The 26763-nt window shown below is 40.8% G+C and overlaps 2 protein-coding genes across 5 annotated transcripts; one reads left to right on the forward strand and one right to left on the reverse strand.

Moving 5' to 3' along the window:
- The first annotated feature begins 584 nt into the window (after positions 1–584).
- Positions 585–18221, forward strand: gareml (GRB2 associated, regulator of MAPK1-like). Of its 3 annotated transcripts, none has more exons than XM_039599472.1 (7): positions 585–880; positions 3359–3499; positions 8875–9005; positions 9644–9809; positions 10549–11399; positions 13753–13922; positions 14676–18221. In XM_039599472.1, exons 1-7 carry the CDS (start codon positions 769–771, stop codon positions 15274–15276), a joined length of 2172 nt encoding a protein of 723 aa, XP_039455406.1. In that variant the 5' UTR covers positions 585–768; the 3' UTR covers positions 15277–18221. The 3 variants fall into 3 exon arrangements, with proteins under 3 accessions (XP_039455406.1, XP_039455407.1, XP_039455408.1); XM_039599473.1 differs by lacking the exon at positions 585–880 and adding an exon at positions 1749–1848; XM_039599474.1 differs by lacking the exon at positions 585–880 and adding an exon at positions 2284–2392.
- On the reverse strand, positions 16389–26691 carry hadhaa (hydroxyacyl-CoA dehydrogenase trifunctional multienzyme complex subunit alpha a). 2 transcript variants are annotated; one of them, XM_031728220.2, is made up of 21 exons: positions 26567–26691; positions 25953–25994; positions 25117–25187; positions 24864–24994; positions 24516–24654; positions 24319–24438; positions 24045–24147; positions 23758–23880; positions 22985–23103; positions 22843–22899; positions 22200–22309; positions 21960–22094; positions 21672–21843; positions 21026–21112; positions 20615–20755; positions 20391–20459; positions 20132–20245; positions 19899–19980; positions 19122–19227; positions 18898–19043; positions 16389–18787 (listed from the first exon to the last, which is right to left on the reverse strand). In XM_031728220.2, the coding sequence occupies exons 1-21, from the start codon at positions 26673–26675 to the stop codon at positions 18618–18620; spliced, it is 2346 nt and encodes a 781-aa protein (XP_031584080.2). In that variant the 5' UTR covers positions 26676–26691; the 3' UTR covers positions 16389–18617. The 2 variants fall into 2 exon arrangements, 1 of the variants encoding a protein (XP_031584080.2); XR_005608509.1 differs by lacking the exons at positions 16389–18787; positions 19899–19980 and having other exon boundaries at positions 18902–19043.
- Between the last annotated feature and the right edge of the window lie 72 nt (positions 26692–26763).

The following is a 26763-nucleotide window of genomic DNA, read 5'->3' on the forward strand; positions in this document are numbered from 1 at the left end:
TTTTTTGACTCAACGCTATGACCATTTTGGAGGTTTGTGCTGCAGTTAACATACAAGCAAACTCTAGGAGACTATTACAACAATACTGAACCCCACAGCCTTGATGATGGCGGTAGTTACTGCAGTGCTGCTGAATTAGACTATATTATTTTAAGACAGATGTGCCCAACGAGATGCCAAGGGAGTGTATATCATTACAGTAAATGACAGGCTGTGGATGAGGTCTATCTGTGGCCAAAGGCTTTTGGGTATTGAAAATGAATCTGCAGCTGACAAAAACCAGACCTAATGCATGCCAAAGGTCCCTGCTTCTAACATCATGTACCACCTACACAGTTTAACCTCAGCGGACAAAGTGATGCAATAAATAAAGTGGAAAAACACGAGCAAGTTACAAACCAGGACAGTCAGAGGGGACATCGGTGCGTCATTTCACCTTCTTTCTGATCATTTTGAGTCCTACTACTAGTTTGACTGGGTTTCGGATTCACTTGTATATATCTGAGGGTGGTGGTGGACAAACAGTGGCTGATAGAGGGGGAGAGTGAACGAGAGAGGGCTCCCTCCCTCCCCCTCTCTCCTCTCGAGCGCACCGACTGTGACTCCGCTCCCTCTCTCCTACATTCAAACATGGCGAAACTCTTTGCCATTATACCACCACCGTCACCGTCACCTTTCTCCAGTCCATCGCTGTCATCACCACCAACGCCATCACCATCTTCGCCACCATCATCACCGTTATCTCCGGTAGCGTGATGACCCGCGAGGATGGAGAAGTTGTCGGCGAGCCTGTCGGAGATCACTTGGAGCCCGTTGGCGCTGCCGCTGGACGCGGTGGTCAGCAAGTTCCGTCTGCCCACTCTGGTCCGCCTGGCCCACGGTAAGAGACAGAAACCTGCTTCACTGGGTGATTTTATCTCCGACACGACCATAAGAAACTTTTTACCACCTTGTTGAATTCTTTTGCCAACTGTTGTTAGTTAACTCTGACGCTCCTTATCACTATAATTATCGTAACCGTGACACTAGCGAGGTGAGTATGGTTGTATGAGCGGGAAATGAGGAAAAAGGTGAAAATATAAATAAAATGTGTTTGTGGGAAGCTTCAGAGTACAACGGGCGCTGGGGTTTAAACAAGTGTCCAAATTTAATGGAGAACGTGTGGAGAGCTTTAATGGCATCAAGGTCGGCAGAAAAATTACCTTTTCCGGTTCAACTTTCAAAATAAATGTTCACATTTGTCAGCGCGTTTAGTAAAAGGGGGAAAACTTGAAATGCAAAAAACTGTAAGCAGCTAACTTGAGCAAAACCAACAAATCTATGAGCAGAACGAATTGAATTACTCTTTAATTTAGGCAGATGTTTTGTATAGATGCGTGCAATAGAGCAGATTAAAATAAATGAAATTGAAAGAAAAACATTGGCTTTTAAATAAAAACCGGATAAATAAAAATGTGTTTTACTGCTCTGATAATATTAAAATGCGATTACAGTAAACTTCTCTAAACTTAGGGCACTACAAATTACAGGATATGTTTTCTGTCATTACATGTTCAACATACGCTTTCATTTATATGTTCAGTATATTCTATCTTTGTTACGTAGCTCATGTCCCTGTCACAAAAATAAATAAATAAGTACACACATCAATGGTAATACGGGATTAAGAGTTAATAGGTTTTATCGTTGACCCCAGTCGCCAGTGCCAGGTTCTTGCTCTTACTTTGAAACCAATCTGATGGTATTTCCGTTAATATTTTGGTTCAGACTGGCCACCTTGATACACTCGCTGCACCTCAAGTCCCCGTGCCGCACCAGTTCACTGACCCGAGCAAGATGCGCTCAAACGTTAGTGTCAAGTTTTCTATTAATTTCTCATGTTTTTCGCTGCTAGCGTGATCCTTCACGTTCACCTTCACCAGATTCGGTGTCTTTAATTTGGAAACGGGCGACGGGTGTCGTGGCCAAAGTTGTTCCAGTCCCAGCGAGGCCCGGAAAGCAACAAAGTATCTGTTGTGCTGTTGAAGTGCTGCTCAATTCTATTCATATGCAAATGCTGTAATCTGTCGGCGAATGTAGTGAATACTAACGAGAAGTGACTCTGGAGAAGAAAAAAAGCCTCCAAGTTTCCCTGCTGCACAAAAGCGCGCACCCGAAGCCGTGTTACAGTCCCGGAAAAATTACGCACCTTACTCCCGGCAGCGCGCCTGAACATCGCATAGAGAGACCTCTCGTAGGTGTTTATTAACTGCACTGTAGTTACCCCACTCGTGATGCCTCCACGTTTGTATATCCAGCCAACCCAGATGGTAGTTAGTTATTTACAGCAGGGCATGATGACAGCTCCTTTTCAGGGCAGCGTCAACAAACAACTACAGTGTTTATCCATATGGTGTGTATATGTGTGTGTGCGTGTTCTCCGGCAAGAGTGGGTAAAGATGTAATTGAGTGTGATGGGCTGCAATATGAACGCTGCAGACTGCAAATTAAATAGCCGCCCAACTGACTGCATTGAGGCTACACAAGGAAAATTTTCAACCTGTCTGACCCCCTTAGAATATATCAGAGTGGCTAGTAGTGGAAGTGTTTGTGGGTTTGTCTCAGAACCTAGAAAAAAAATAAATGGATATAACACTTCTCCTAAATTGAAAGGATGTGAATTTTTGTTTAAAAAATCTTTCCAGAAAACTACAAAAAGGCATTTATCACAGACCCTTTCAAAGCTCCCTCCCAACTAAAGAAATACCTAGGTGCAAAAATCAAAGTTTAAAACAAAACAGTGGCCCAAACATGGAGGTTTTGAACAGAGAGAAATGTTAAGATAACAGAGAATTGCTACATCCTCAGGCAAGAGCGATATGAGACAGAGAAGCATTGCATTGGAATGAGCAAAACTTCCTGAAGAAAGCTAACATTGTTTCAGTGGATAATGTGCTTTATTTCTTCCTAGTATCCTTTTCTGTGTTTATAGTCAGCCATCTATCAACATGATTGTTTGACTCAAAGGCTTGGGAGTAACATTGTGTTGCGTGATTGAATTGTACTGCTGTGCTATCAGCAGAAATCAATGCCACTGTGCTACACAGCTCTTGTGAAAGCCGGATTGCCCTGTTTGTGTGTTTGTGTGTATGTGTATGGGGGCTGTGTAATTGTAGGTTGCCAGTTGCATAGCAGGGTCCTGATGAGTAGGTTAGCGGGGGGTGATCCATCACTGATTGTGGTAATTATGTGTGCTTTTTACGAGGGTGTTTTAATGTTTTCCACTGCTGAGTTACTAAGTGTGACCTTAGAATTGAGAAACCTGAGACTTGCACACTATTTGCCTATTCCTTTCTGAGTGTGTGTTTGTTTGCTGCAGGTGAATGTGTGGAGGGTCTGTCAGAGGACGATGTGGTGCTCTTACACTCCTGCCGTCAGTGGACCACAGTGACGGCCCACAGCTTAGAGGAGGGTCACTATGTAATTGGTCCCAAAATTGACATCCCTCTGCAGTATCAGGGTGAGCATGCATCTGCACATACACTTTGCTTTTATGCATCAGCGGGGAGAAAACCTTTGTCCTAAATATATAGATTTTCCCTAAAATGTTCATTTGCTGCAGGAGTAAAAAACAGGTCAAGAATTTCTACAGAATGATTCTTTTTCTCTGAAAGCATCTACAAACAAAATAGCTGTGGCTCAATAAGCTGAAAGTTCAATGTGTTATTTTCTTTGTGTTGTTCCTTCAAATCTTATAATACCATTTAATTAAAGTGTTAAGATTTAATTAAGCTTAATATACAGTACTGTATATTAAGCTGTTCAATATACAGTACTGTGCAAAAGTCTTGAGTCTCAAGTCCTATTTTAACTTTGTTCTCATCTTTTAAAGTTGTCTCGAGCAGTAGTTCTTCAGGCTTTCTGAAGATTTTTCAAAGCTTTTCTTTGGAAATTGGCTATTTTTCACTCATTGTCAGTCTCTTCCTTGTAGCTGGCTATTTCCTGAGAATTCTTTTGTTTGTTAAGCCACTTATCACTGACCTATGAATCATTCAAACATCAGAAGGCACCTCAACACGAATGGACCAGTGTTGTGTCTACACATAACAGACAACTTAGCAAAGCCTGTCACCAAGATGCATTATTTGTTACAGTTTCTTCAGTTATATCTATGCAAAATTCTACAGATAGCAGATTTTGAGAGATATAAAATAGCAATTTTGCACTAACAAGGTTATTATCAAAGTACTGCTAGCTGAAAATTTGGCATATCATAGCATGGTGTGTACAGTATGCCTGCACACACCAGGAAAAATTATAGCAGATGAACCACTCCTGAAAGTCATGTCCATGAGAAATAGGAAAAAAATCTAGCAAACACCTGACTTGGGACCTGAGATGTGCATCTGGACAGTCTACTGTTTGCTGAAGCCTCATCAGAAATGGTCTCGGTGGAAGGGTGGCGGTCAAGAAGCCATTCTTAGAAGGGAAACAGGGAGAAAAGGTTAAGAAAAGAACTGGACTGAAAATCAGTGGCAACAGATCTTATGGAGTGATGAATCCAAACTTGTGGAGAGTGGAGGAGGTCAGGAGCATGCAACAAAGATTGTCTACAACCATCTGTAAAACATGATGTCTCTGTCCTGGTTTTGGGCTGCATTTCAATCAGTGTTGTTCAGCATCTTGTCAAAATTGACGGAATTATGAATGAAGGAAAGCACAATCAGATTTTGAGCCACCATCGAATACCATCTGCAAAGCATCCGATTGGCAACAGCTTCATTTTTCAGCATGATAGTAATTACAAACACATTATTGCCAATCAAGTAAAAACATACCTGTATTTAAAAAAAAAGACAGGTGTCTCAAGACTTTTGCACAATACTCACTATGACTGCAACCTGTGTTTGACACAACACAGTTTGTCAGCATGCTCTAGGGATAAATTGTGCAGCTGTATTTCTACTTAAGAACAGCTTCAAGCACAGTGCTCAGTAGTTTTTTCCTACATCTATCAAGAAATAAAAAAGTTTCACATAATTGTCATAAACTAATTGAATTTATATTAATAATGACCCTCCCCAACTCCTCCCTCCAGGGTTGATTGGAGACTTCCCTTCTTTGTGTGTTATGTCAGTAAAAACCACTCCTTATTAATGTGAGGTAATACATAATTAATAATAGAATTGCGGATGCTCCAGTTCATTCAGGACAGTTCACACTCTTGTTCAAAAAAATAAAAACAACCTGAAATACACCAAACATTCCCCTGAATTTTAGCTCCTCCCCCTTTCAAGACAACTCTTTATCTGATTGGTTGCCCCTCACAAACAGAATGTTTAAAAGAGAGATAGTCGGGGGTCATCTTTTCACATTCAGAGCCTTGATCCTGAGGTGGCCATATTATGGACATCCACGCACTCTGATATTATACAGATCCAAAAGTAGAAAAACTCTAAACGAGTTTACTTAAACCTTAGCTTTTGTCCCTCATTATGCAATATAAAACTTGTCCTATCTTTAATATGATCATCTGCCTTGTAACAGACAGGAAATGAATAAAAGCATAATAGAATCCCTTTACGGAGGAGTTGCGTACTTTAAACTCTTAATGTGCAGATGAGCGCATCTTCTACTACCACCTTCATTCACACATTCACTCGTGTACCATGTGACCTTGTCTGACTCCAGTTGTCCATTGACTCGCGTCTTCCTGCTGAATGAGTCTAGCCAGGATGACCTCACCGGAGCTCATCCCCACCATCCCATTGTTCCGACTCTCAACCCAGTCACATTATTCTCGGTGTAACTGGATCTTAATGCCTCCTCTCCATTGCTTCCTCCACTGATGGAGTGCTGATGTCACCTCACGCTACCACCACCTCTCAGGCTCCTTTTCGGAAGAGAGAGAGAACATTTGGCTGGGAGGGGGGAGTATGTTGAGATCATTCAGCATTTCATATCTGAAACACGTGACAGCTAGTATTTCCCAGAGATTAAAAACACAAGAAGTAATAAAATAGCAAATATATATACTACCAAGTAGAATAGTAAATAAAGAATGCCCAATAAAGGTAACAAAGATTCACTAATTTATTCAGTTTCTGTTTTTTTAAACTTATTTTATTGGTTTAGTGTTGAGATTAGATTGAAAGCTATAAATTATAATAAGCACAATAAAGGAAAGCTTTCACTTTATTCTTATATTCATGAATGCTTATTAAAGATGGTGAAATATTCAATTAATAAGGTCAGCTTATGTACAAGTCCTGTGAGCCAAAGAGCTCCGGCTTCAGACTCAGCTCAGGCTTTTTCTTTTTACTCTTGGCTCTGCATGATGTCATGGAGAGGGGATATCCTTCCTATAGTCATAACTAAGGAGGTGCAAGGCTCATTAAAGGATAATTAGGAATTATTTTGGACTGACTGTTTAAAGCTGCTCTAGTAGACTCCTAGATATATAAATAAATAAATCTATGCAGATGAAAATTAGCATAATTGGTCCCCTTTAAAAAGAGTGTGAGATATGCAGATTTTTTAAACTTAATGGCATTGTTCATTAGCATTGGTTATTTTTTCCAACTTTTCTGATTATATCTGTTTTCATGTAGAACTTTTTGGGTATTATCAGTATAAACAGGAAAGATCTGTATAGCCTCTTGTAAGCTCAAAAAGTGGTATTTCAGGATCTGGGAAAGTGAGTTGTTCTTTTATGTTCACACTCCCAGCGGGTAACAGCCCTCAATTAATTGCTTGAATAATCAGCAGACAGTCTTTTATATGACTTGACTTTACACTGTAGTCTTAGGCAGACCTCTGACAAAAATCAACAGACAACAAACAGACTGTATTGTCTGCTTCTTCCAGCTGTCTGTGACCCTCTATTTTTCTCTTTTCCTCTTGCCAGAATTGCACAAAGTAATGTTGCCCCTCTCTCTTCTTCACTACACTAAACACAGCAACAATGGACAAACTCAACCAATAGTCCCATGCTTACATTCAGTGGGTTTAGGGCCCTTGTTGTGGCCAGTCAGCTCATCCGTGCAGTGCGAACATAAAAGTTCTGGCCATGGAGAAAAGCTGATTAAAACATGCTGTGTGCTTCCAAGATTTAATTAAAAAGGAGTATCTGTCCAGCTTTAAAGATAGAAGGCTGCAGCTCCATAATTCTTTCAGTGCCCTTTTCTGGCTGTAATCTTTGACTTTACTTGTTTTGTTTGTTTGTTTGCAATAAATATAGTTGTTTCTTATTTGTGTCTAATCAGTTTGCAATTGTGAAAAAGTGTGTTCGTAATCAAAGAGTGTTTTTTATGTGATGAAATCAAATAGGTGATCCTGAAGCAAATCATCGGCCTGACATCCTCTTTACTTAATGATGCATTCCAACAGATACGAAAAAGACACATTTATATGAACGCATCCTTTTAGCACTACTTTTGTGTCCCTTTAAATATGTTAGATGAGTTGTTTTGGAATCACAGGCCGTCGTCTGTGATGAGCTAATGTCTGTGTGATGACTTCATACAGGAAGTCTAAATAAGCGTAGGATGAGTGCAATATAGGTTTCCCCCTGGGGATGGACAACAGGATGCCTCCCTCCTTCTTCTCCTCCCTGCCTGTCTGCATCCTCGTCTACCCATCGCTGAGAGGCTGGGATGACAGAGGACAGAAAAGCTGAATGATCACTTATCATGAATGGGATTAAGGGAAGCAACTGGGGCTACAACCACCCTCGTAAGGTGGACCCAGTGGCCAAAAGCCTTATGTGGAAGCCTTTACAAGTACCAGCCCGCTTTTCTCATATAGCAAGAGCAGCTTTTTAATATGATGTCACATCTCTGTTCTGTTGCCTATCAGCGACATTTGGAATCTCACTTTTGACTAAATATAAATTTCCAGAATTGAGCAGGGCTTTGTTTAGGTTGGTGGTAAACCTTGTTTCATTTCCAACTCCTACTCTTTGAGGGGGTGGTGGGTTGTGTTGAAAAGTGGGATTTTGCTGGTATTGTTAGGTGGGTGGAAGCTCCTTATCCTAGGGGCTCATTTTGAATTGAGAAGTGGGGGGTGGAAGAAAAAGAGAATGAGAGAGCTTCTGGCGTAGGTGATGGTGGAGTTTGGTATTCTACTCTGTCTACCAGACCAAAAAAAAAAAAAAAAACCAAAGCAAAAAAACTTCTCTTGTCCATTAAAAAACTCTTTGACTCTGTGAAAAGAAGGAGGATCCTCGAAAGGCTGTAGTCGTTCAATTGCAGTCTGATAAACTGGCAAACAGGAGTAAAGCATTTAAAATGTCCTTTGAACAATGTTGGTTTGGTTTGCGGGCTGTTAAATGACTCTTTTCAATGTTGAAAAGAGGCAAAAAGGTAAAAAAAAAATATTTACAGCTTCAACAGCACAAAACTTGAGTTCATGAGGGTGAAAGATTTACAGACGAGGGGATGAGCGAGGGACAGAAAGAGTCAAAGAGAGAGAGGGATGAGTTTGTGTGTGTGCGTGACAGTGTATGTGTAAGTGTCTCCATGGTGATGTGTCTCTGCTCTGCGTGAGAATGGGGGTCCTTTATTGGTTACCATAGCAACCCAGTCGGCTGTCGATTGGGAAAGAGCTGGTGCCAGGTCATAGGTCACCGAGGTGTCTTTATATTCCTCTGCTGCAGATGTATGGGTGCTTTTATAGGGAAACTATAGGCAGCCGAAAAGGAACTTTTCACCCACTTTTTCCCTGCCTCTGGCTTTTTCCTAACTTGCTCTCCCCTTCCACTCTTCTCTTCCTACCTCTTTTCCCTTTTTCTCTTCTCCCATCTCTAAACATCATCTTCTTCTGTCCTCTCTCTCACTTCCTTCGCCTCTGTTCATCCCTTTCTTTCCTCCTGTATCACACCGATCTTCTCTATAGGCAAATTCAAGTTGCTGGATGAAGACCGGGACGTCAGGGATCCAGTCCAGTATTTCTCCAGTGTGGAGGAGGTTGCTGGTGCCTTTCCAGACCGAGTTTTTGTCATGGAGACGATCACTTTCAGTGTCAAAGTAAGGCACGCCTATAATGAATTTCCAGTTCAGCTTTGCCCTATTTACCACCACAGGAAAAACTTGTTTAAAAGAAAGCAAACAGACACTGAATAAACAATAAAGACAGCTTTAATGAAATCTAAACAACATTAAGATTTGGTTAAAACTGAAAGGTGAAAAGCCTTCTTTTAAGGTGTTTGAAAAGTGAAAGGACACTCTTCCTTCTCAACATTTCTGCAACCTCCTCAGACTCTGTGCACTCGAAGTGGATGCTTGAAGTGTGGCTGTCTGATCACAGTCATTTCATAACCAAATATGTTATAACAAATGAAAAAACAAAGGCAAGGATGTTTGTATTACTGAAACAAAAACTAGGTGTGAAACATGAAATGGTGGGTGAAATCTAGTTGCATTGAAGTTTTCCGCAATAGCCTCAAAAGAGGACTTTTCACTTTTGTTTAACCAAATTTAGATATAGTCTTCTTTTTTCGAGGCCATGATTGGCTGACAAGAATTTGGTCCAAAAAAAAGGTCCATGGATGGGGAGTGGCTTTTAACTACAGGTAGTTAACTAACCACAACAGGTATTTTTATAGTAATTAATCCCTGAGTCATGCAATATCTTATACACATATGCATGCATGTCTGTGTTGCAGGTTGTTTCAGGGGAATTTAGTGAAGACAGTGAGCCCTACAGTTTCACTCTGCAGGCTGGAGATGAGCTGTCGCTCATGGGGAAAGCAGAGCTTCTTTGTGCCACTCCCTCAAAGGAAAAGACGGGACTGAGCGCGCTCCTTAGACGACTAGGAAAGACTCCCAGAAGTAAGTCAGGCTGAACTATCGAGCTGTAAAGTTATAAAGTCCCGTTTCGGTCATAGCACATGCACACGAGAACGAGGAAAACAAAAGCACTGGCAGAACTGAAGGTGACTGAAGTTCATTCCTTTTTTCTGAAGAATACCAGTCAGCCGCAACATTTAAGCCTCCTGCCTAATATTGTTTAGGTGTCCTTCATGCCGCAAAAGACAGCTTTGACCTGTCGCAGCATGGACACAGGTTCCCTGGGGCTGTTCGTTGGCAGAAGATCTTATGGGTCCTGTGGATTGCAAGGTAGGGCCTCGATGAGTCCTGCGGATTGGGATCTTTGGAGTCCAGACCCGGCAGTGAACACATTGGACTCTTTGTGTGGTCCTAGAGCCATTCTCGAGCATTTTTTACAGTGTGGCTGGGCACATTGTCCTGCTAGTGGAGGTCACTTGTGTTGAAGATATCCTGTTGCTATTGGTGGGTGGGAGGGGGTGGTATTTGGTGGCGCATGTGAAAATAACATTGACATGAAAGCCAGAACCCAAAGTTTCCCAGCAGAACATTGTGCTGTAACAAGAAGATCAAAGGTATTCACTTCACATTGAATACTGTGGCTGATTAGTGCATGTGATTATGATTTTTCTGTGGATTTGTGGATCAAACATAGAAATTTTTAAAAAAGTTAAAATTGTATTATTGTTCTGTTAGGACTGATCCACCCGTAAACTCCTAAATATCTTCTTTGTCTCTTCAGGTAAAACGCCCTGCCTGGTCTGCATGAACCATCGCACCAATCAAAGTGTCAGTTTGCCCTTTGGCTGCCGTGGACGCTTCTGCACACGCTCCCCCCTGGAGCAAGGCATGCTGGGGGGGGAGCACACGGTGCGCAGCATCATCGAGAGAGTCCGCCTCCCCGTCAATGTGTCTGTGCCGTCGAGGCCACCACGAAACCCCTACGACCGTCACGCAGTACGAGAGGGCCACCGCTACAAGCTGCTCAACATAGTCAGCAAGACGGTGGTGCTCTGCATGGTTCTCCGCCATCAGGAAGTGTCCCCCTCCCACTTTTTGTTGCTGCGTTGCATGCCCCGGTTTAATGTGGCCGAGGCCTCCGTGCACAAAGCAGCATTGGAGAGCCTTCTTCTGCGACATGCGTTTGACCCAGATGCCTACTCTCGTGCTGTTAGAGAAACTCGGCCAGAATTGGAGTGTATGACTGAGGAGTGTGTGAGCCCACGGCGCTCTCGCATGTGTGTGTCGGGCCAGGACTCATTGGCACCGGCACTGCAGCGTCTCTCAATGTGCGGGTATGTTGGTGGAGTCTCAGACAGCGTATCTCAGCGCTGCAGGGACTCCCTTGGAGAGCGGCTAGGGGAGGGGCCAGGTGAGGAGAGGGAGTATGTGACTCCTGAGTGGACTGAGGGTGAAATGAGGACCAATGAGGAAATCCCTTATGAGGAACTCTGGACCAATCAAAATGCAGAGGGCTTAGGAAAGGAACCAAACCTCATATCCTTCCATTCATCTTCCTCGCTGGACGGTTCTCTTGGTACCGTGGTGACAAGAGTATCTACCCCGCCACCTGTACCTCCAAAATCTGATGCTGTGAGTTGCAGTCCTTGCCTCCCATCCATCCTTTCGTTCTTCAGTCTGTCATCCTTCTTATCTGTCCACAGTAGCATCCGGCTGTTAAAAGTCAGGATGGCTGCCTTGAATTATTCATACACAACAGCTTTTAAACCCCACTGATACACTCAACGCAAATACAAGCACACACTGACTGTAATGCACACTGACTGGAAATGCTGCAATACACCACCCTTACTCTTATAGCACATAGAGACATACATAGATAGATAGAGATACATAAGCTTGTCAGCCACAACATAAAAACCACATACACAGTTTTGTGTAAGCCTATTTGTGCTGCCAGAATGGCTCTAACCTGTTTCTCCATAGACATGGGATCCCTTAAGGTGTCCTAGAACAAAGGTAGTGGATCCTCTGGGAATGTTCTGGCACATTCCACAGCTCAGATTGGGATCTGTCATATCTGGATAACCAGTCAGTGTCTTTGTATTTTTTCCATGTTCTCGAGGAGTTTTTGCAGTGTTTCGGGGAGGATTGTTCTTTTAGGAGAAACCAGTATCATCAGTTCCACATTGCCATGGGAGCTGTTATTGACCTGGGTTGGTTGTATGTGTCCACTTATCTCCATCAATGTAAGGACCCAGGATTTCCAAGCAGAACCAGAGAGAATCAGTGCTGTCGTTCACTTCCCTCATTAGTGGTTTTTAGGTTGCGGCTGGTTATTTCTAATGAATTGAACCCAAAGCTAAAGCTATTAAGACTGCTGGAGCTTTTTAATGTGATTGCTATAAATCAGCACTACACCTCCTAGGAATAATTTCTTAAACATATGGAGCATTTCAGTTTTTTAATATTATAAGGACTACTTGGATTATTATGTGAATTAACTTGACGAGACCAGAAGAAAAAAAATGGGAAAAAATCATAAGTCTGAAAATAACTCCTTCCTAAGCTAGCATGTGTCATTGATTTTCTGTCTTTAAATAACAGAGAAATTCAAAGATGTGTGACTAATACAGTAAGACAGACTCATTACTTTTACTGTACATGGACTGATCATACTTCCATGCATAGTCACCCCTTCAAGTTCCCATTTGGAGCCAGGAAATCTCCCATTAAAGTCAATGAGACTTTAATGGGAGAGTTCCCACGGTTTGGCGTGACATTGAGTTACAGAAAACTCTGAGAAGGTCATACCTCGGAAGATTTTTCAGCAAATAAGCATTGCAGGTGACATAATGTTAGCTTTCTTTGTACATTTTTGTGAATTTGTGGTATTTTTTACTTTTGCTTTTGCTGAGACCAACTAACTGTTGTTCTACTGATTACAAATTAATCACCTCCAGTTTTCCCCTAAATGCTGCTGTACAGCAAAAATGCACTTTCCTTAAAATATTCCTTTTGTAGTGCATAATGAAATGTATAACGTGCATTACATGATGTATAATTACATTTACTAGAATTTTAACACTCAAATTGGTGCAAGTCAGGCTTTATGTATACTATAAAGCAGGGGTCCCCAATCCCAGTCCACGAGGGCCGGTGTCCCTGCAGGTTTTAGATCTCACCCTGGGTCAACACACCTGAATCACATGATTAGTTCATTACCAGGCCTCTGGAAAACTCCAAGACATGTTGAGGAGGTAATTTATCCATTTAAATCAGCTGTGATGGATCACAGACACATCTAAAACCTGCAGGGACACCGGCCCTCGTGGACTGGGATTGGGGACCCCTGCAAAAGGTTCATTTTTAATATCGTAATGTATTTTCTGTACAGCTCTAATGTTGACCTTAAAGCTGGGGGTCGACCAGCACTTCCATAAATTAAATAATCTCTTTTTTCTTGTCTTTTTAAAGAGGAAATGGTGTCATATTGAAAACGATGTTGTTTTACCAACTGAGCTGTTTCACATTTCTAAGAGTCTTCCCAGGCAATGGTGTCCATGTGTAACCGTGTATGTTGTTTGTAAGGGGCATATTTTCATGCTTTTGTTTTGGACTTTTTTTTCCTTTTAAAGTGAGGGCAGCAGAACAGAAAGGTTTGTGTGGGTGTTGATGTCTCCTCTGCAACTGGATTATACCCTGTCACAAATAGCGTTCTCCTGATATTTAGCCTGCCAAGACACTGTGTGTGTGTGTGTGTGTGTGTGTGTCTAGATGCTGCTACTGTGTGTAAGGAATTTGTTTGAATTGTAAAGGTCACAAAGTTTGACATTTACTATGTGTCGCACACACACACACGCTCGCACACACTTGCACAAAGCCTCCTGAGAAGTCTATTTTTAAGAGTTAACCTTTTTTTATTTGGCTGTTGTGTGTGTTATTGTTATGCTTATGTTTCTGTGTGTGTGGTTTGTGCTTGTAGGTGAGAGAGGAGTGTCGCTATTTGATCGCCCCTCCAGTTCCCCCTCGTTGCTCCAAAGGAGGCTCCATCTCCAGTCCAACTCCCAGCCCTCCTGTTCCACCTCGCTTCCCCAAAACTTCCACCTCCCCGAGACCAAACATCTCCTTTTACTCCTCTGGACTACAGGACAGGTACAGTATAAAACCCGTAATGCGTAAATCCTTATTTTGACATACTGGTATAATTTTTGAGAGGATTGAAAGCCTTTTCTGGTTTCACTGCTTGACATGATTGATTACACGAACAGGGAGAGAATGAAGTCTTCCAGCTCCAAACTACTGCAAGAGTCCAAATACTGTAGCTTCAAACAGAGCTACTGCAATGGCTGTTTCCAAATAAATTGCAAATTACAATGAAAAATGTCCAAAAGATATGGATGTAGACACCCATTAGTTTGTGGACTTCTATTTTCAAGTCTCAAGTTTAGATTTTTTTTTCCTTAGTGCAACCAACCTGACAGCAAGCAATAATATTTGTCTGATAAGTCACCAACATGCAGGGAAGTCTTTTTTTTTTTGGCTGCATTTTTCAGCTCTGAAAGGTTACTGCTTACAGATTTCCCGTTCTTGCCCTTTAAAGAAGATTATACTGTATATGGAAAGAAAGTATGGGAAGGTTATCTAATCTAAACTGACAGAAGCACAGAAAGCAATGACATTTTACAATATGAAGCTCCCTATTGATTGTTTGCTTGTTCTATAAATAGACGATATAAGGAATGATACATTTTTTATGAATTGACAGCAAGCTAAGGAGAATTTTTCAGCATGTAGCTGCTGGAACTTGAAATATGGTCATTTAAATACTTTTGTAAATATGATATGTAGCTAATATTTTCAAAATCTTTTACATGACACATTTCCATTTTCTCTGTCTTGTCCCAGTTGCTCCCCCTCTCCCGATGCCTCCCTCTACTGTTACCCGTGCTCTTGGGGTGACTGCTCTGCCCCTAACCCTACTAGTCCTGAGCCTGTCTCTGGCATCCCTACAGACAACACAGCAAATCCTCAGCCTGCACAAGCCACCTGGGCGGAACCATGGGTGGATTCCTTCACTTCCTCTGGACTTCGACTCAGGCCGCCACCCCCACAGAGTCGATTTGCTCCCTTTGGGGCGTTGAACCCCTTCAACCGCCAGTCCCCTTGCCCCTCGCCTGAGCCTGCTCCCAATTCCACAACAGATTCTTCCAGAGGCGCAGAGGGTGGTGGGACATCAACAGGCGTCACTGAGGGGTTGTCCCCGCCGCCTGACCCTACCTGGCGACCTCCCGCTGACCTGTCTGCTCTGTCATTGGAGGAAGTCTCAGCTTGCCTGCGGTTTATTGGCCTATCAGAGGCAGCGGTGTCCGTGTTCCAAAGGGAGCGAATCGATGGCAGCCTCCTGGTGCAGCTGACTGAAGATATCTTGTCACATGACTTTCACCTGAGCCGACTCCATGTGACCAAGATCACGCAATTCATACAGGGCTGGAGGCCCAAAATCTAATATACACACTGTCCTGAGAATGTGCCTGTTGGCTGCTGAGCCTCCCTGAATGTGCCTTCCACTGTGACCAACTGGCTGCTGAGCCCAATGAATGAAACTGAAGGAAACTACGCCACACTGTGGTCAAACTGTAGAATTGACACTTGACTGGCTCTAATGCTTAAAGTCAGACTGACATGTTTCCTGTCTGAATCACAGTCTGGCACTAGTTTACTAACAAATGGCTACAACAGAGAGCTCCAGGATAAAAGTGCCCTCTTTGGAACTTAAAGTCTGATTTAAACAATGTGTGGCGTTCACACCATTCTACTTAGAATTTGATATGCAGGGGAAATTTCTATCATTTTATCTTAAATGAAATTTGACGAATGAACAGAATTTCAGCACTTTTTAGACACTTTATTTAGTCATCACTAAGTGTTAAATTAATTTCAAGGGTTAGGGTCAAGGTAATATAAGGAATTGTAACGTTTTGACCCTATACAGGTCATTTAAACATCCTTCAAAGATATGTTTCACTGAGTTTCAGTGGAATGTAATTGGCACAGATAAAGTGGGAGGTTGTTAGGAGATGAGACAAAGCTGTAAATTAAAACTACCTTCAAAAGAAGAATGAGGAAAATATAAAAAATATCAGACCTCTGAGCAGTCATTGACAAAATTACTGAGGTTTTGGTACTGATTTTTTGGGGTACAGGTCAGTCTATGCTTCTGGAGGGATGATATTTTTATTAAGTCCCTTTAAAGGTAACTATGAGTGTTATAGTAAAACTCAGAAATGGAGTTGTAAGTGTACCTCAGATTTCTCATCCACATAGATTGATCAAAGTCCTACAATATCAGTAATTGTCACCACTCAGTTATCTTGAAATGCTTATATTTCTGCCACTACCTTTGCTGCCTTTTTCACCCACTGTTTTCGATCCATCTGTGAGTGCTTTGTTTCTATTATAATCTCTTGTAAGATCTGCAGATGACCTAAAATAAAGACAGAAAAGCAACAGAGAGAGACAGGGGACAATTCTTCATTGAACTTTCTCCACCTGGCCGAGCTTGAGGTTATCAGCACAAACCTCATCTTCAGATAGCAGACATTAGACACTGATAATGAAAGCAGTCAAATTTTTTAATAAGTTAACACAGCTACTCTTTGCTTTTCTACATACCATAAAAAAGCACAAGTTAGTTAAGTGTTGGACGGAACAGCTGTGAAGCTTGTTCAATGAATTAAAAAGAAATTCACATAAAAATGTATAATAAAGAAACAAAAAAAATTCTACCTAAAATCACTGAGTCAGAAAAATGAGAATAAACACAACACTTCAGTTTCTCTTCTTAGAGCATTAAAAATGAGATGTTTTCTAAGAGGCCTAACGATGGTTGGCTTTCATATACTTGATGGCTGCTTCCTTAGTTACACCTTGGTATTCAGAAGTATTAATTCTTTGTAGCATAGATTCAACAAATTGCTGGAAACACTGGCTCACCACATCCCAAAAATGCCATCTGAATACAGCAAACTGTGTGTTCAAAAACCACAGTTTGAAATTTCTATCCTGTTGGAATTAGCCATCAGATTGATACACTGTGCCCATAAAGGCATAGACATGGTCAGCAATGTTACTGTGCGGTTGTGGCATTTAAGTGATGCTTAGTTGATATTAAGGTTATCCCCTACACCATTACACCACCAGCAGGAGCCTGAGAAGTTGTTATGAGCCAGGATAGATTCATGCTTTCATGTTTATGCAAATTCTGACCCTGCCATCTGAATGTCACAGCGGAAACTGAGATTCAGGCAGAGTTTTTTCAGTCTTTGGTTATCCAATTTTGGTGAGCCCATATTAACTGTGGCCTCGGTTTCATTTTAGCTGACACCTAGTGTGGTTTTCAGCTGCTGTAGCCTATCTGCTTAGAAGTTCAACTTGTTGTGCGTTCAGGGGTTTTCTTCTGCGTACTTTGGTTGTAATGAGTTGTTACGTGAGTTACTGTTGGTTTCCTGTCAGCATTCTGGTTGTTCTTGGACCTCTGGCACCAAACAAGGCAACTGCTACTTAGTAGGTATTTTCCCCTTTTTAAAAAAAAAAAATACTACTCTGTAAATCCTAGAGATGGTTGTGTGGCAAAAATCCCGATAGATCAGCAGTTTCTGAAATACCCAAACCAGCCCATCTGGCACTAAAAGTCATGCCACATTTAGAGTCACTTTAATCACCTTCCCTCCACATTCTGATGCTCAATTTGAAGTTCAGGAGGTCATCTTTGCCATGTTTACATGCATAAATACACTAAGTTGCTGTCATGTGGTTGATTAGATATTTGTGTTACTGAGCCATTGAAGAAATCTGCTAATGTACAAATCTGCTGAGAGAGGGGCAGATGCCCCCCGGCCCCAAACTAGATCTCTGCTCTTACCTGTATGTTCTATTTTAGGGGTGTATCCTGATGACAGCATTGTAATATAACTGGCTACACTGAGGGCAATCACAAAGCAAGATCATCCAAATGATCCAGATGACTGACAATGCAATTTATGTTGTTGTGAATCACTACCTGTAATTTTTTTACTATTATCCCCAGATTTGATGGGTTTCAGCCAGGGCAAAAGCTGAAGTCAAGTTTCAAAAGGAGTTTCACTCTGATCTACTACACTCATGTAATACTGATCTACTCTGCAATCTTGTAACTACAAAGCCACTGAAGAAATAAAGGAGAGATCAAAAAATAAACCGAATGACACCTGATGTTTTAATGCAACCTTCACTTTTTTTGGTTGTTGGGAGTTTGAGTTAACACTGGTGCCAGATAGAATCCAGATAGCCGGAACATCTGGGCTTCATTTGGTCATGTTGCGGGCCTAACATGGGTTATGGCTAATGTAGCATAGGTCAGGTGAGGTTGGACACATTATCACAATTTGTATTAAAAAAAAAAAAAAAAAAAAACAACACCCCAAAAAGATGAAAAGAAAAAGCCACAGTTTGTGTGGTCACAGCCAGTTGAGCCATAACACATAATACATTAAAGTATCATTTTCTGATTATATAAATGACATAAGCTGAAATCTGTAATGCTGGTAAATAGTTATAACAGACCATTTGGTCTCCTAGAAATCTTGTTAGTAGTTATACAATTATTTTTTAACAGCATTCTGTTAGCATCCTTATTCTGAACGCTTTCCTTGGATTATTTTAGGTTGATTACTTTAGTTTGATATTAGAAGACATATCAGTGCAATCCCTTAACGTTCACTTATTTGAACTTAGAACAGACAAACTGGCATATTTGCTGCCCTAACAGTTCAGACACACCAAAGGGGGACTACTAGTCCAAAGTTGTTTTTAGTATTGAAGCAGGGAGGGGGATGATTCGTAAAACTTTTTGCTGGGGTCTTTGGCGTGGTCTAGTAGAAGCTGGCAGGGTGTAAACTGGTTTCCATAAACATCCTCAAAACGTTTCATGAGGCTCACAAGGCGATCTGCACCAAATGTGTCAACAAATCTGAACGGACCTGATAAATGTAGGAATAACAAAAGGTCGATTAGCACCAACACAATAGATAACCATCAGTTAACTAATATAAACATCTAGTTCAAAAGTATACAAATGTCGGAGACATACCACCGTGCATGGGAGGAAACCCATATCCAAACACTGCTCCAATGTCTCCTTCTAGAGGGCTTGCTATTATTCCCTCCTGGAGACACATTAACGACTCGTTTATGCAGCGAGACAGCAGCCGGTACTGCATGTCGTATTCTGAAGAACTGCAACAAACACATAACTTCAGAGAGACAGATCAGAACAGGGCAATTAGTAGATTTGAGGAGAGGCCGTTTTCTTACATTGCAGAGGGAGCAGTCACTTGATGGTTCTTGAGAATTTCTTCTACTTCAGGATTCACACTCTTCGTCTTTCCATAGAGAAAGAATCCTTTTCCAGATTTACAACCTATAATTTAAAAATAAAGCATTGGAATTGTGGAAGTGTGAATGGTTAGCTGATCCTCAAACGTGTTCCTCAGACTCTTAGAAACCTGTGCCCTTTCAGGGTTAGATTTTAGAAATCAGGTAGCAAGAAAAATCCATTTTTGATTATTTTAAGTCACCATTTTAGGCAAATTCCTGTTATAGAAAAATTCACCTTTTTTTAAAAAAATATCAAGGGTTAAGAATAAGTTTGCCTTAAGACAGCTGGGATAGGCTCCAGCCCAAGAAGTCATTGTTCATTGGAACACACTCCAGCATCCATCTCGTTAAAGAAATTATACAGATGATGATGGTTGTTTCCAGAAGAGACATATAGAGATGCATATATAGAGAGAAAGCTATACAAATATATAAAGAGAGAGATACAGATTTTACATTTGACCACTCAAAATGCAGTTCATTTGCACAAATTTAATGTCTTTGATATCCTGCTTTGAGGTGGTGATGACTCTCAAAGCGGACTCATAGAGAACAGAATGAAAATCCATAAAAGAATCAAATTAGTAAAAATAAGTAATATCGCTAATGCAATCGGAATCGATAAATTCTCATCAATTCTAATCCCTAGGCATGAGTGCATGACAAATTAGTAGCAACTGATAAGGCCCCTATTTCACAGTAAAAGGTTTTAACCTTTGAGGCCTTTTTCCACCATGGTCTTGACAATCTCCAGGCTTCCTCCCTCATAACGGGAACCGAACGCTTTGCACAGCATCTAAATCCAACAATAAACACAGAATACAAAATCCCATCTGTCCCAAAAATCTAAATCAACATGGGCTGTGTTAAAAAGTGCAAATGCCCCAAGAGTTAGCCAAATAGTTTCTTTGCCAGTAAGCATACTTACACAGTAAGCGAAAGATTACCTCTGAAATATGAAATCCTATGTCAACACCGACTTCATCAGTGACTGCGAAAGGTCCGACATTAAAACCAAAGCTTGTTGCCAGGAAATCGCTCTTTGTTGCCGTCACACCTTCCTGTGGAACAAAATGTGGGTTATTTTAAAGCAAATGTAAAAAGATAAAAATAAATGCTTTAAATAATTACTGGGACCTGATGCTCAACCATTTCTTTAGCAGGGAAAAATTGGCAATACTATTATTTTTTTAAGTCTTTGATTACCTGAAGAAGTCTCAGAGACTCCATAAACAAGGAACCCATGCAGCGCGTGGTGTAAAAGCCCGGACCATCCTGTAGTTTGGTGGGTTGCGAGGCAGAAAGAGAGCAGCACAAGATGGAGACAAGCACCAAAATATAACAGAATAATGAGCAAAATGACTAAGATGAAAATAAGATTCACATAGGCTGAAATACTGGTTGAAGAACACTTTCAGAGTTGCCATCACCTTGACAGTGATGACAATCTTTCCCTGTTTCAGGGCCACACTGACAGCAGCAGCCAGCGTGTCCTTAGATGTTTTATCTGTGGTGATAATCTCCACCAGTTGCATCTTGTCCACTGGGGAGAAATAGTGTATGCCAATCACCTGGACAGGCACATATACAAATGGGTCAAACAACGTCACACAGGAAATAAAGATTCTCAATAATATGTTGAGAAGCCATTATTTTAAAGCCAGGATAATAATCACCAAGAAAGTTGAGTGAAAATTAAGGTAGAACTCAACTGTGCAAGCATGAATCAACATTAAATTTTTTTTTTTAATTACTGAGCAAACAGGATCATTTATATTGTGCTCAGTTCTGTTGTAACACACTGAAGATGTATTGAAAGTAAAAGTTGGAGCATTTCTGACTTTTTCAGGGCGTTTGCTGACAGCAGCGATGTCTCTGATGGGCAGAGCTGAGGTGTTGGTTGCAAATATGAAGTGTGGTGGGGTAACCTGGGGGAAAAAAACAAAAGAGTACATTTCCTTATAACTTTAGCTATCTGGACATTATTCTGGAAACCACCAAGCAGCCTGCTGACTTGACTTTTGTTGGCAGTAGCAGCCAAGGTAGCCATAGTCAGCCAGTGAATTCACGTTCCACATGCCACTGATTACTTATTAATGCAAATAAGTCTTAGACAGAAAATAACTGTTAAACAGCTAATATAGCTATGCTACCATAATAATAACCTACTACTACCTGCGTGCAACCAAAAGCTTCTCAAAAGTGATTGAAACTCCAAACAAGAACAGGAAAGCTTCATCTACATCAATCCCACTAAGTTTTTTAACAGTTACTTTGGGTTGGCCTGAGCATTTTCTCAAGTTAAAACCTAAATTAAGGCAAGATTTCTCCAAACACGATAGTTCTTCATCCTAAAACGCCCCCGTTCTTGCCCAAAGTAATTTAGAAGTTCTTAGATGCCCATTTGTTGTAATACATCAATGTCAATTTAACCAACTCTAACTAAAACAGTTAAAGACAGAGTAGTTCCAGCAAAACTGCACTTACTGCCTCCACCTCCTTGAGGACTTTATGTTTAATGTTGAGGTCTTCAAACACAGCCTCTATCACCATGTCAGCAGACTCAAAACCAGAGTAATCCGTCTGAATCGACAGATTGGACATAATGGCGTCACGCTCAAATGATATCATGGCTTTCTTCTTCACCTTGGTGTCGAAACTGAAGAGCAAGAACATTTTGAGGAGAAAAAACAAACAAACAAAAATACTTCGAACTGTAAAGCCACTTTTATTTTTCAAAAAATAAATAAATAAAATAGAATGCGTGTATATTACCTTTTATAAACCTTTTCATATCCTTTGCTGATGGCATCCTCTGTGGTGTCCTTTAGGATGGTGGTGAAGCCTTTATCTACTGATACCTGTGCTATACCTGCTCCCATTAGCCCTGCACCCAGAATGGCCAGCTTTCTGTTGCAAACATTTTGTACAGGTGTCTTACTGTTATCGCTGAGGCAAATGTATACACACAGCAAATGTGCATGGCAACATAAATCACCCATTTACAGTTCTTACTTTACTTCCTTTTCTGGGGGACCAAATCGGTTCTTCTTACACAACAAACGACCATTGTGAAGTCCAATCAGAGCTTTGGATTCAGAAGTCATCACCAGCTTACCAAAGCTCTGTAAAGGTTAAAAGAAACAAGAATTTAACAAATACAATTAGTCTCTTTAAAAAACAACAAAAAAACAACAACAACAACAACAACAACAACAACAACAACAAATCCAAAAACTTGATTATAGAGTCATCAATGAAACCCAGAAGCTTAAACTGTTAAGCTGGCCATTCTCATTCCCGGGACATCAATTAATGCCATTTTGTCAAAGCTCTTGGCATGACTTGTTTAGGCCTAAGGTGTCCATTGGTGATGGGGCTTTATGCACATGCTAATGGCATTAGTAAGAGGGGTCTGTCACTCCACATTCATCATTTAATGAATGAGGAAGGTTCCTGTTGAAACCCAAACTCTGCTCTTTTCCCAACACTAACTACAAAGTGAAAAAACAAAACAAAACAGAGAAAAAAAACCCAGCAAAACACAAAGGTCACAATGGTCACAATGCAGCACATGTATGACATCTACCAAAAGGCCACGAGGATTTTTTTAAATCCATCTGACTGAGAAAAAAATAATTCTGTTAGTCCAACTCACCTGCGCTTCTGCCAGATAACCTGCGTCACTGCCCTGCTCTATGCCAGTTTTAACACACTGCATATTAAAATAAGACAGCATGAGACACTCAACAGCAACATCATGCGCTAATGTGTTCTTCACCCTTAAGTGAACTCTTTACCTCAATAATCTGGAACGGAGCAGGGTAGAGGTTTTTAGTTTGTTTCTGGACTCTTTTAGTGATAGTGCTGTAGATCATCTTCCTCACTGGACCCAGGCCCATGACTGCGTCCCACAGCTCTGCACACATAGCCACACACACGTTTACAGTGACAGGGTTTCATTGTTTGTTGTGGAAATGTGTACAGCTGGTACTTGCCAATTAGAAGATACAACAGACAGTTTATCAGTTAAAATGTTAAATGATAAAAACTGAAATTTGACAACCTCCTCTGTAGTCTCAATGGCATTTTTTGACACCTCAATGTAAAATCAATAAAGAAGTGGTTTGACAACCACTAAAATGGGTTCCGGGTTTTTCTAAGGGAGCTAGTAAGGCAGCGTACTCGTCATTACGGGTACATGGGAGGTTATGACTACCTTCTGATGCACACCCATTCATTTTGTTCAGGCCTGAAATATGACAGAAACCTCTGAAGAGGGAAAGAGTTAATCACCGGTTTGAAATGTGTTAGTAATTTTTTTTTTTGAAGAGACCAAAGACATTTTTTATACTACCTGTGGGCATTTTTTCCTGCTGTATGGCCGAACATTGTGAAATTTAGTCTTTGGGAATTGACTTGCTTTTGGAGTCGGCCTCAAGTGGCCATTCAAGAAACTGCAGTTGTTGGCCCCAACCTCTGGGGCTGAAAAAAACAAGCCAGTTGGAAACGATTTCATGGAACAAATCCTTGGCGGTATAAAGACAACTGGGCTGAACAAGAGTTCACTCACTCAGTCTAAAGCTTTTTTCCCTAGTAAGGGGAATCTTTTTGCTGGCCAAGTCATTGGCAACACCCACTGCAACCTCCTCAAGGTATTCCATCGTTCGTTCCTCTGGAGACTTCAGACCAGGACCTGAAATATAAATATAAAAGAAGCACAGAGAAAAACGAAACATGTCACTAATTGAATGCTCAATCTTGAGCTGCTAAAAAGTTTAATTCCCCACCACCCTCTCCCTTAAGATTACAACAGAAAAACAGTACATTCATTGAAGAAATGCCACACGTATAACATACCCAGAGGGTCCACAAGCTGGTCCACTAGACCCATCTTCTTGGCTTCGTCTGCTGTGATGTTCTTGCCTGACAGCAGCATGTCAAAAGCTCCCAGGAGACCCACCTAAACATGTGCAACAAGCAGAATTGAAGACACTGAGCTGGTATTGGCCCAAGTGAGAGTCTTGACCTTATTATACTCCTGTGTACTGCAGTAGCCACTAGCACAAGACTGCAGCACTGCTTTCAAGACTTTCACTGAGGAAATGATTAATATGAGTGTGTGCATTTATACCATTTTAGGTAGTCTCTGAGTGCCACCTGCTCCAGGCAGCAGTCCCAACATGACCTCTGGAGTCCCCAGGACTGTTTCTTTACTCTTCGTGGCAATTCTGTAGTGGCAGGCTGTTGCAAGCTACAGAAAAGTTACAAAACTGAGAGTTACTGCCCATATTTTAAGCCAAATTGGCATTTTGACACAAACTGTTGTACCTCAAGGCCTCGACTCAGGCATGAGCCATGGATAGCGGCGACAATGGGGACACGAGACTGCTCGATTCTCCTAAACAACTTCTGAGCTTCCTCACAGAGACTGGTGACCTCCTCACTTGTTGTACAGGACTGGAGCATACTGAGAGCAGAGAAAGAAAATCAAGATAAATTACTCACTTTTCAATTAAGCAGAGTACATATTATATTTCATCCATTTATTGACTTTTTTTCGTAAAATACGTCCTGGTTTACTTGTACTTTTACACTTACAAAACAAACAAACAAAACAAAAAGCAACACAGAATATACCACACACATCAGAGATTGTGAAAGCCCTCAAAAGCCTACTTGTTATCTGCTCCAGCAAGGAAACAGCCGGGTTTGCCTGAAATGAGGACGACACTTTTTGAAGATCTATAAAGCCAGATGTCTCCCAACACGTCAGCCAACTCATGCAACTGCAGAGACTGTTTGTTCACCTGCACACACAAAACAACAAAATTATGTCATTCCGACAGTGAAACATGTAGCCAGGACTGTTACAAACTTAATCTCTCTCTAAGACGTGCACTGTTTCACATCCACAAACAGACGCACACACCTTTGATGTCTGATCATTGAATCGTATAACAGCCACATCTTCCTTGTACTCGAAGCTGATGTGTTTATAAGCTAAAATAGAGAAAACAGCAATTAAAGAATGAGATCGATTACAGTAATATTTTCTTGTTTAAGCCGATATTTTACTCAAAAAAAGTGAGAATTTTGTAACGCTTAAGTTTCATTTTTATAAAACTTTACTTCCAGGCAAGTCATTAAACTTTTTAATCAGTTTTATTAGATTTAGGCAATTCCATGAATACAGTTTCATGTTCTTAAGCACTGAATTTAAAATTTATTTTGAAGTATTATCTAAATTAACTGCCCAAATAATTACTGAGAGCCACTTTGATATGACCTCTGAGGAATGGGACTTGCTTGTAGAAAGACTTTGGTTTAACACTCCAGCCTTGTTTTGCCTGTACTGTGCATGCACATGCTAATGAAACATAATGGAGCAACATTGTTACCAATGGTTTCACATTATTCTCTTAAACTATAACAAGCAGTAACAAGTCAAGCTATAACAAGATAGGAAAGAAAGAACATTGCAGATTTTAAAGATAAATGTATGCAGAACAGCTGTGCAAAAACCTGTTTTGCTAATCTTTAACAAGAACTAAAGTATGCAAACAGTTCATCTAAATGAGTCAACACTACATGAATATTACTTTTGTTTACGATAGCACCTGGATGTTGGGGGGACACAGACCACACTAAATTAATACAGCTGAACCTTTACTAAAGAACTGATGGTTCTTTAGTAAACCATCAATTTGTGATGTGAGTGTACTCTTGGGTATTTGGTGCACCAATCATCATCAAACCCCCCTTTACCTGCCAAATGTGATGATACAGAGAGGACCCGTGTGGCATGACCTACGAGCAGAAAGAGGCAATAAGATTTTGAGTGCCCCTGAATAAAAAGGAGAGGCCCTTGACTTCCCTCTAGAACCAGTTTCCCCTAACATAAGGAAAAGAACAAGTTAATACAACCCTGCTAAAGTTAGTCGTGACTGAGCAGAAACACAGACATTAAGACAGTAACTTAGTATTGCAGCCCTGTATGCTGTTATCACCAAAAAACTCAAAACTCTAACATTAAACCTTTTACTGCAACAGACAGTAAACACAGGCGTTACTAACGTCAGTGCAGATCATCTAATTATATGCCAGCTTTTAATAATTAATGTAATTAAAAATGTTTTACCCACAGTTCCATGTGAAAAAGATCTCCCTTTACAACGTTTTTATGATGGTTAAGAACTTGAGTAATTTTTCAAGAAAAAAAAGCAAATTCTGAGTTATTATATTTTCAGTTATCCGCTAACAGCTTGAAGTCAAATGCTACCATCGAGTACAAATTCGACAAACAGTAAATTAAAACGACAAAAAAATTAAATAAATTTCCTTCAACAAAAACAACAAAAGATGAGTGATTTTAAATATACCTGACAATAAAGGGTATTTGCCTGTTGCAAACTTGGAGAAAACACCTGCTGCACGAGTGACTGCCATTTCCACCTGAAGCTTTAATAAAGCGTCAACAGCAACATACATACAAGTGCAATCAACAAAATCTATTACGATGACTGACCGGTGAGGGCGCAAGAGTACCGTTTAATATAGGCCGCCAGTGGGGCTTGAA

The sequence above is a fragment of the Oreochromis aureus genome, linkage group 15 (assembly GCF_013358895.1).
Source record: "Oreochromis aureus strain Israel breed Guangdong linkage group 15, ZZ_aureus, whole genome shotgun sequence".
Lineage (NCBI taxonomy): Eukaryota > Metazoa > Chordata > Actinopteri > Cichliformes > Cichlidae > Oreochromis > Oreochromis aureus.

Bases quoted from the DNA above. Each gene is read 5' to 3' on its own strand.
- hadhaa (XM_031728220.2), bottom strand. From the start codon at position 26,675: ATGTATGTTGCTGTTGACGCTTTATTAAAGCTTCAGGTGGAAATGGCA. The intron at 25,188-25,952 runs GTAAAGGGGGGT...TCTCTATTTTAG, and splicing joins TGTATCATCACATTTGGCAG to CTTATAAACACATCAGCTTC. The intron at 21,113-21,671 runs GTAAGTGCAGTT...TTTTTCCCCCAG, and splicing joins TCCTCAAGGAGGTGGAGGCA to GTTACCCCACCACACTTCAT.
- gareml (XM_039599472.1), top strand. From the start codon at position 769: ATGGAGAAGTTGTCGGCGAGCCTGTCGGAGATCACTTGGAGCCCGTTG. The intron at 11,400-13,752 runs GTGAGTTGCAGT...TTGTGCTTGTAG, and splicing joins TACCTCCAAAATCTGATGCT to GTGAGAGAGGAGTGTCGCTA. The intron at 13,923-14,675 runs GTACAGTATAAA...GTCTTGTCCCAG, and splicing joins TCCTCTGGACTACAGGACAG to TTGCTCCCCCTCTCCCGATG.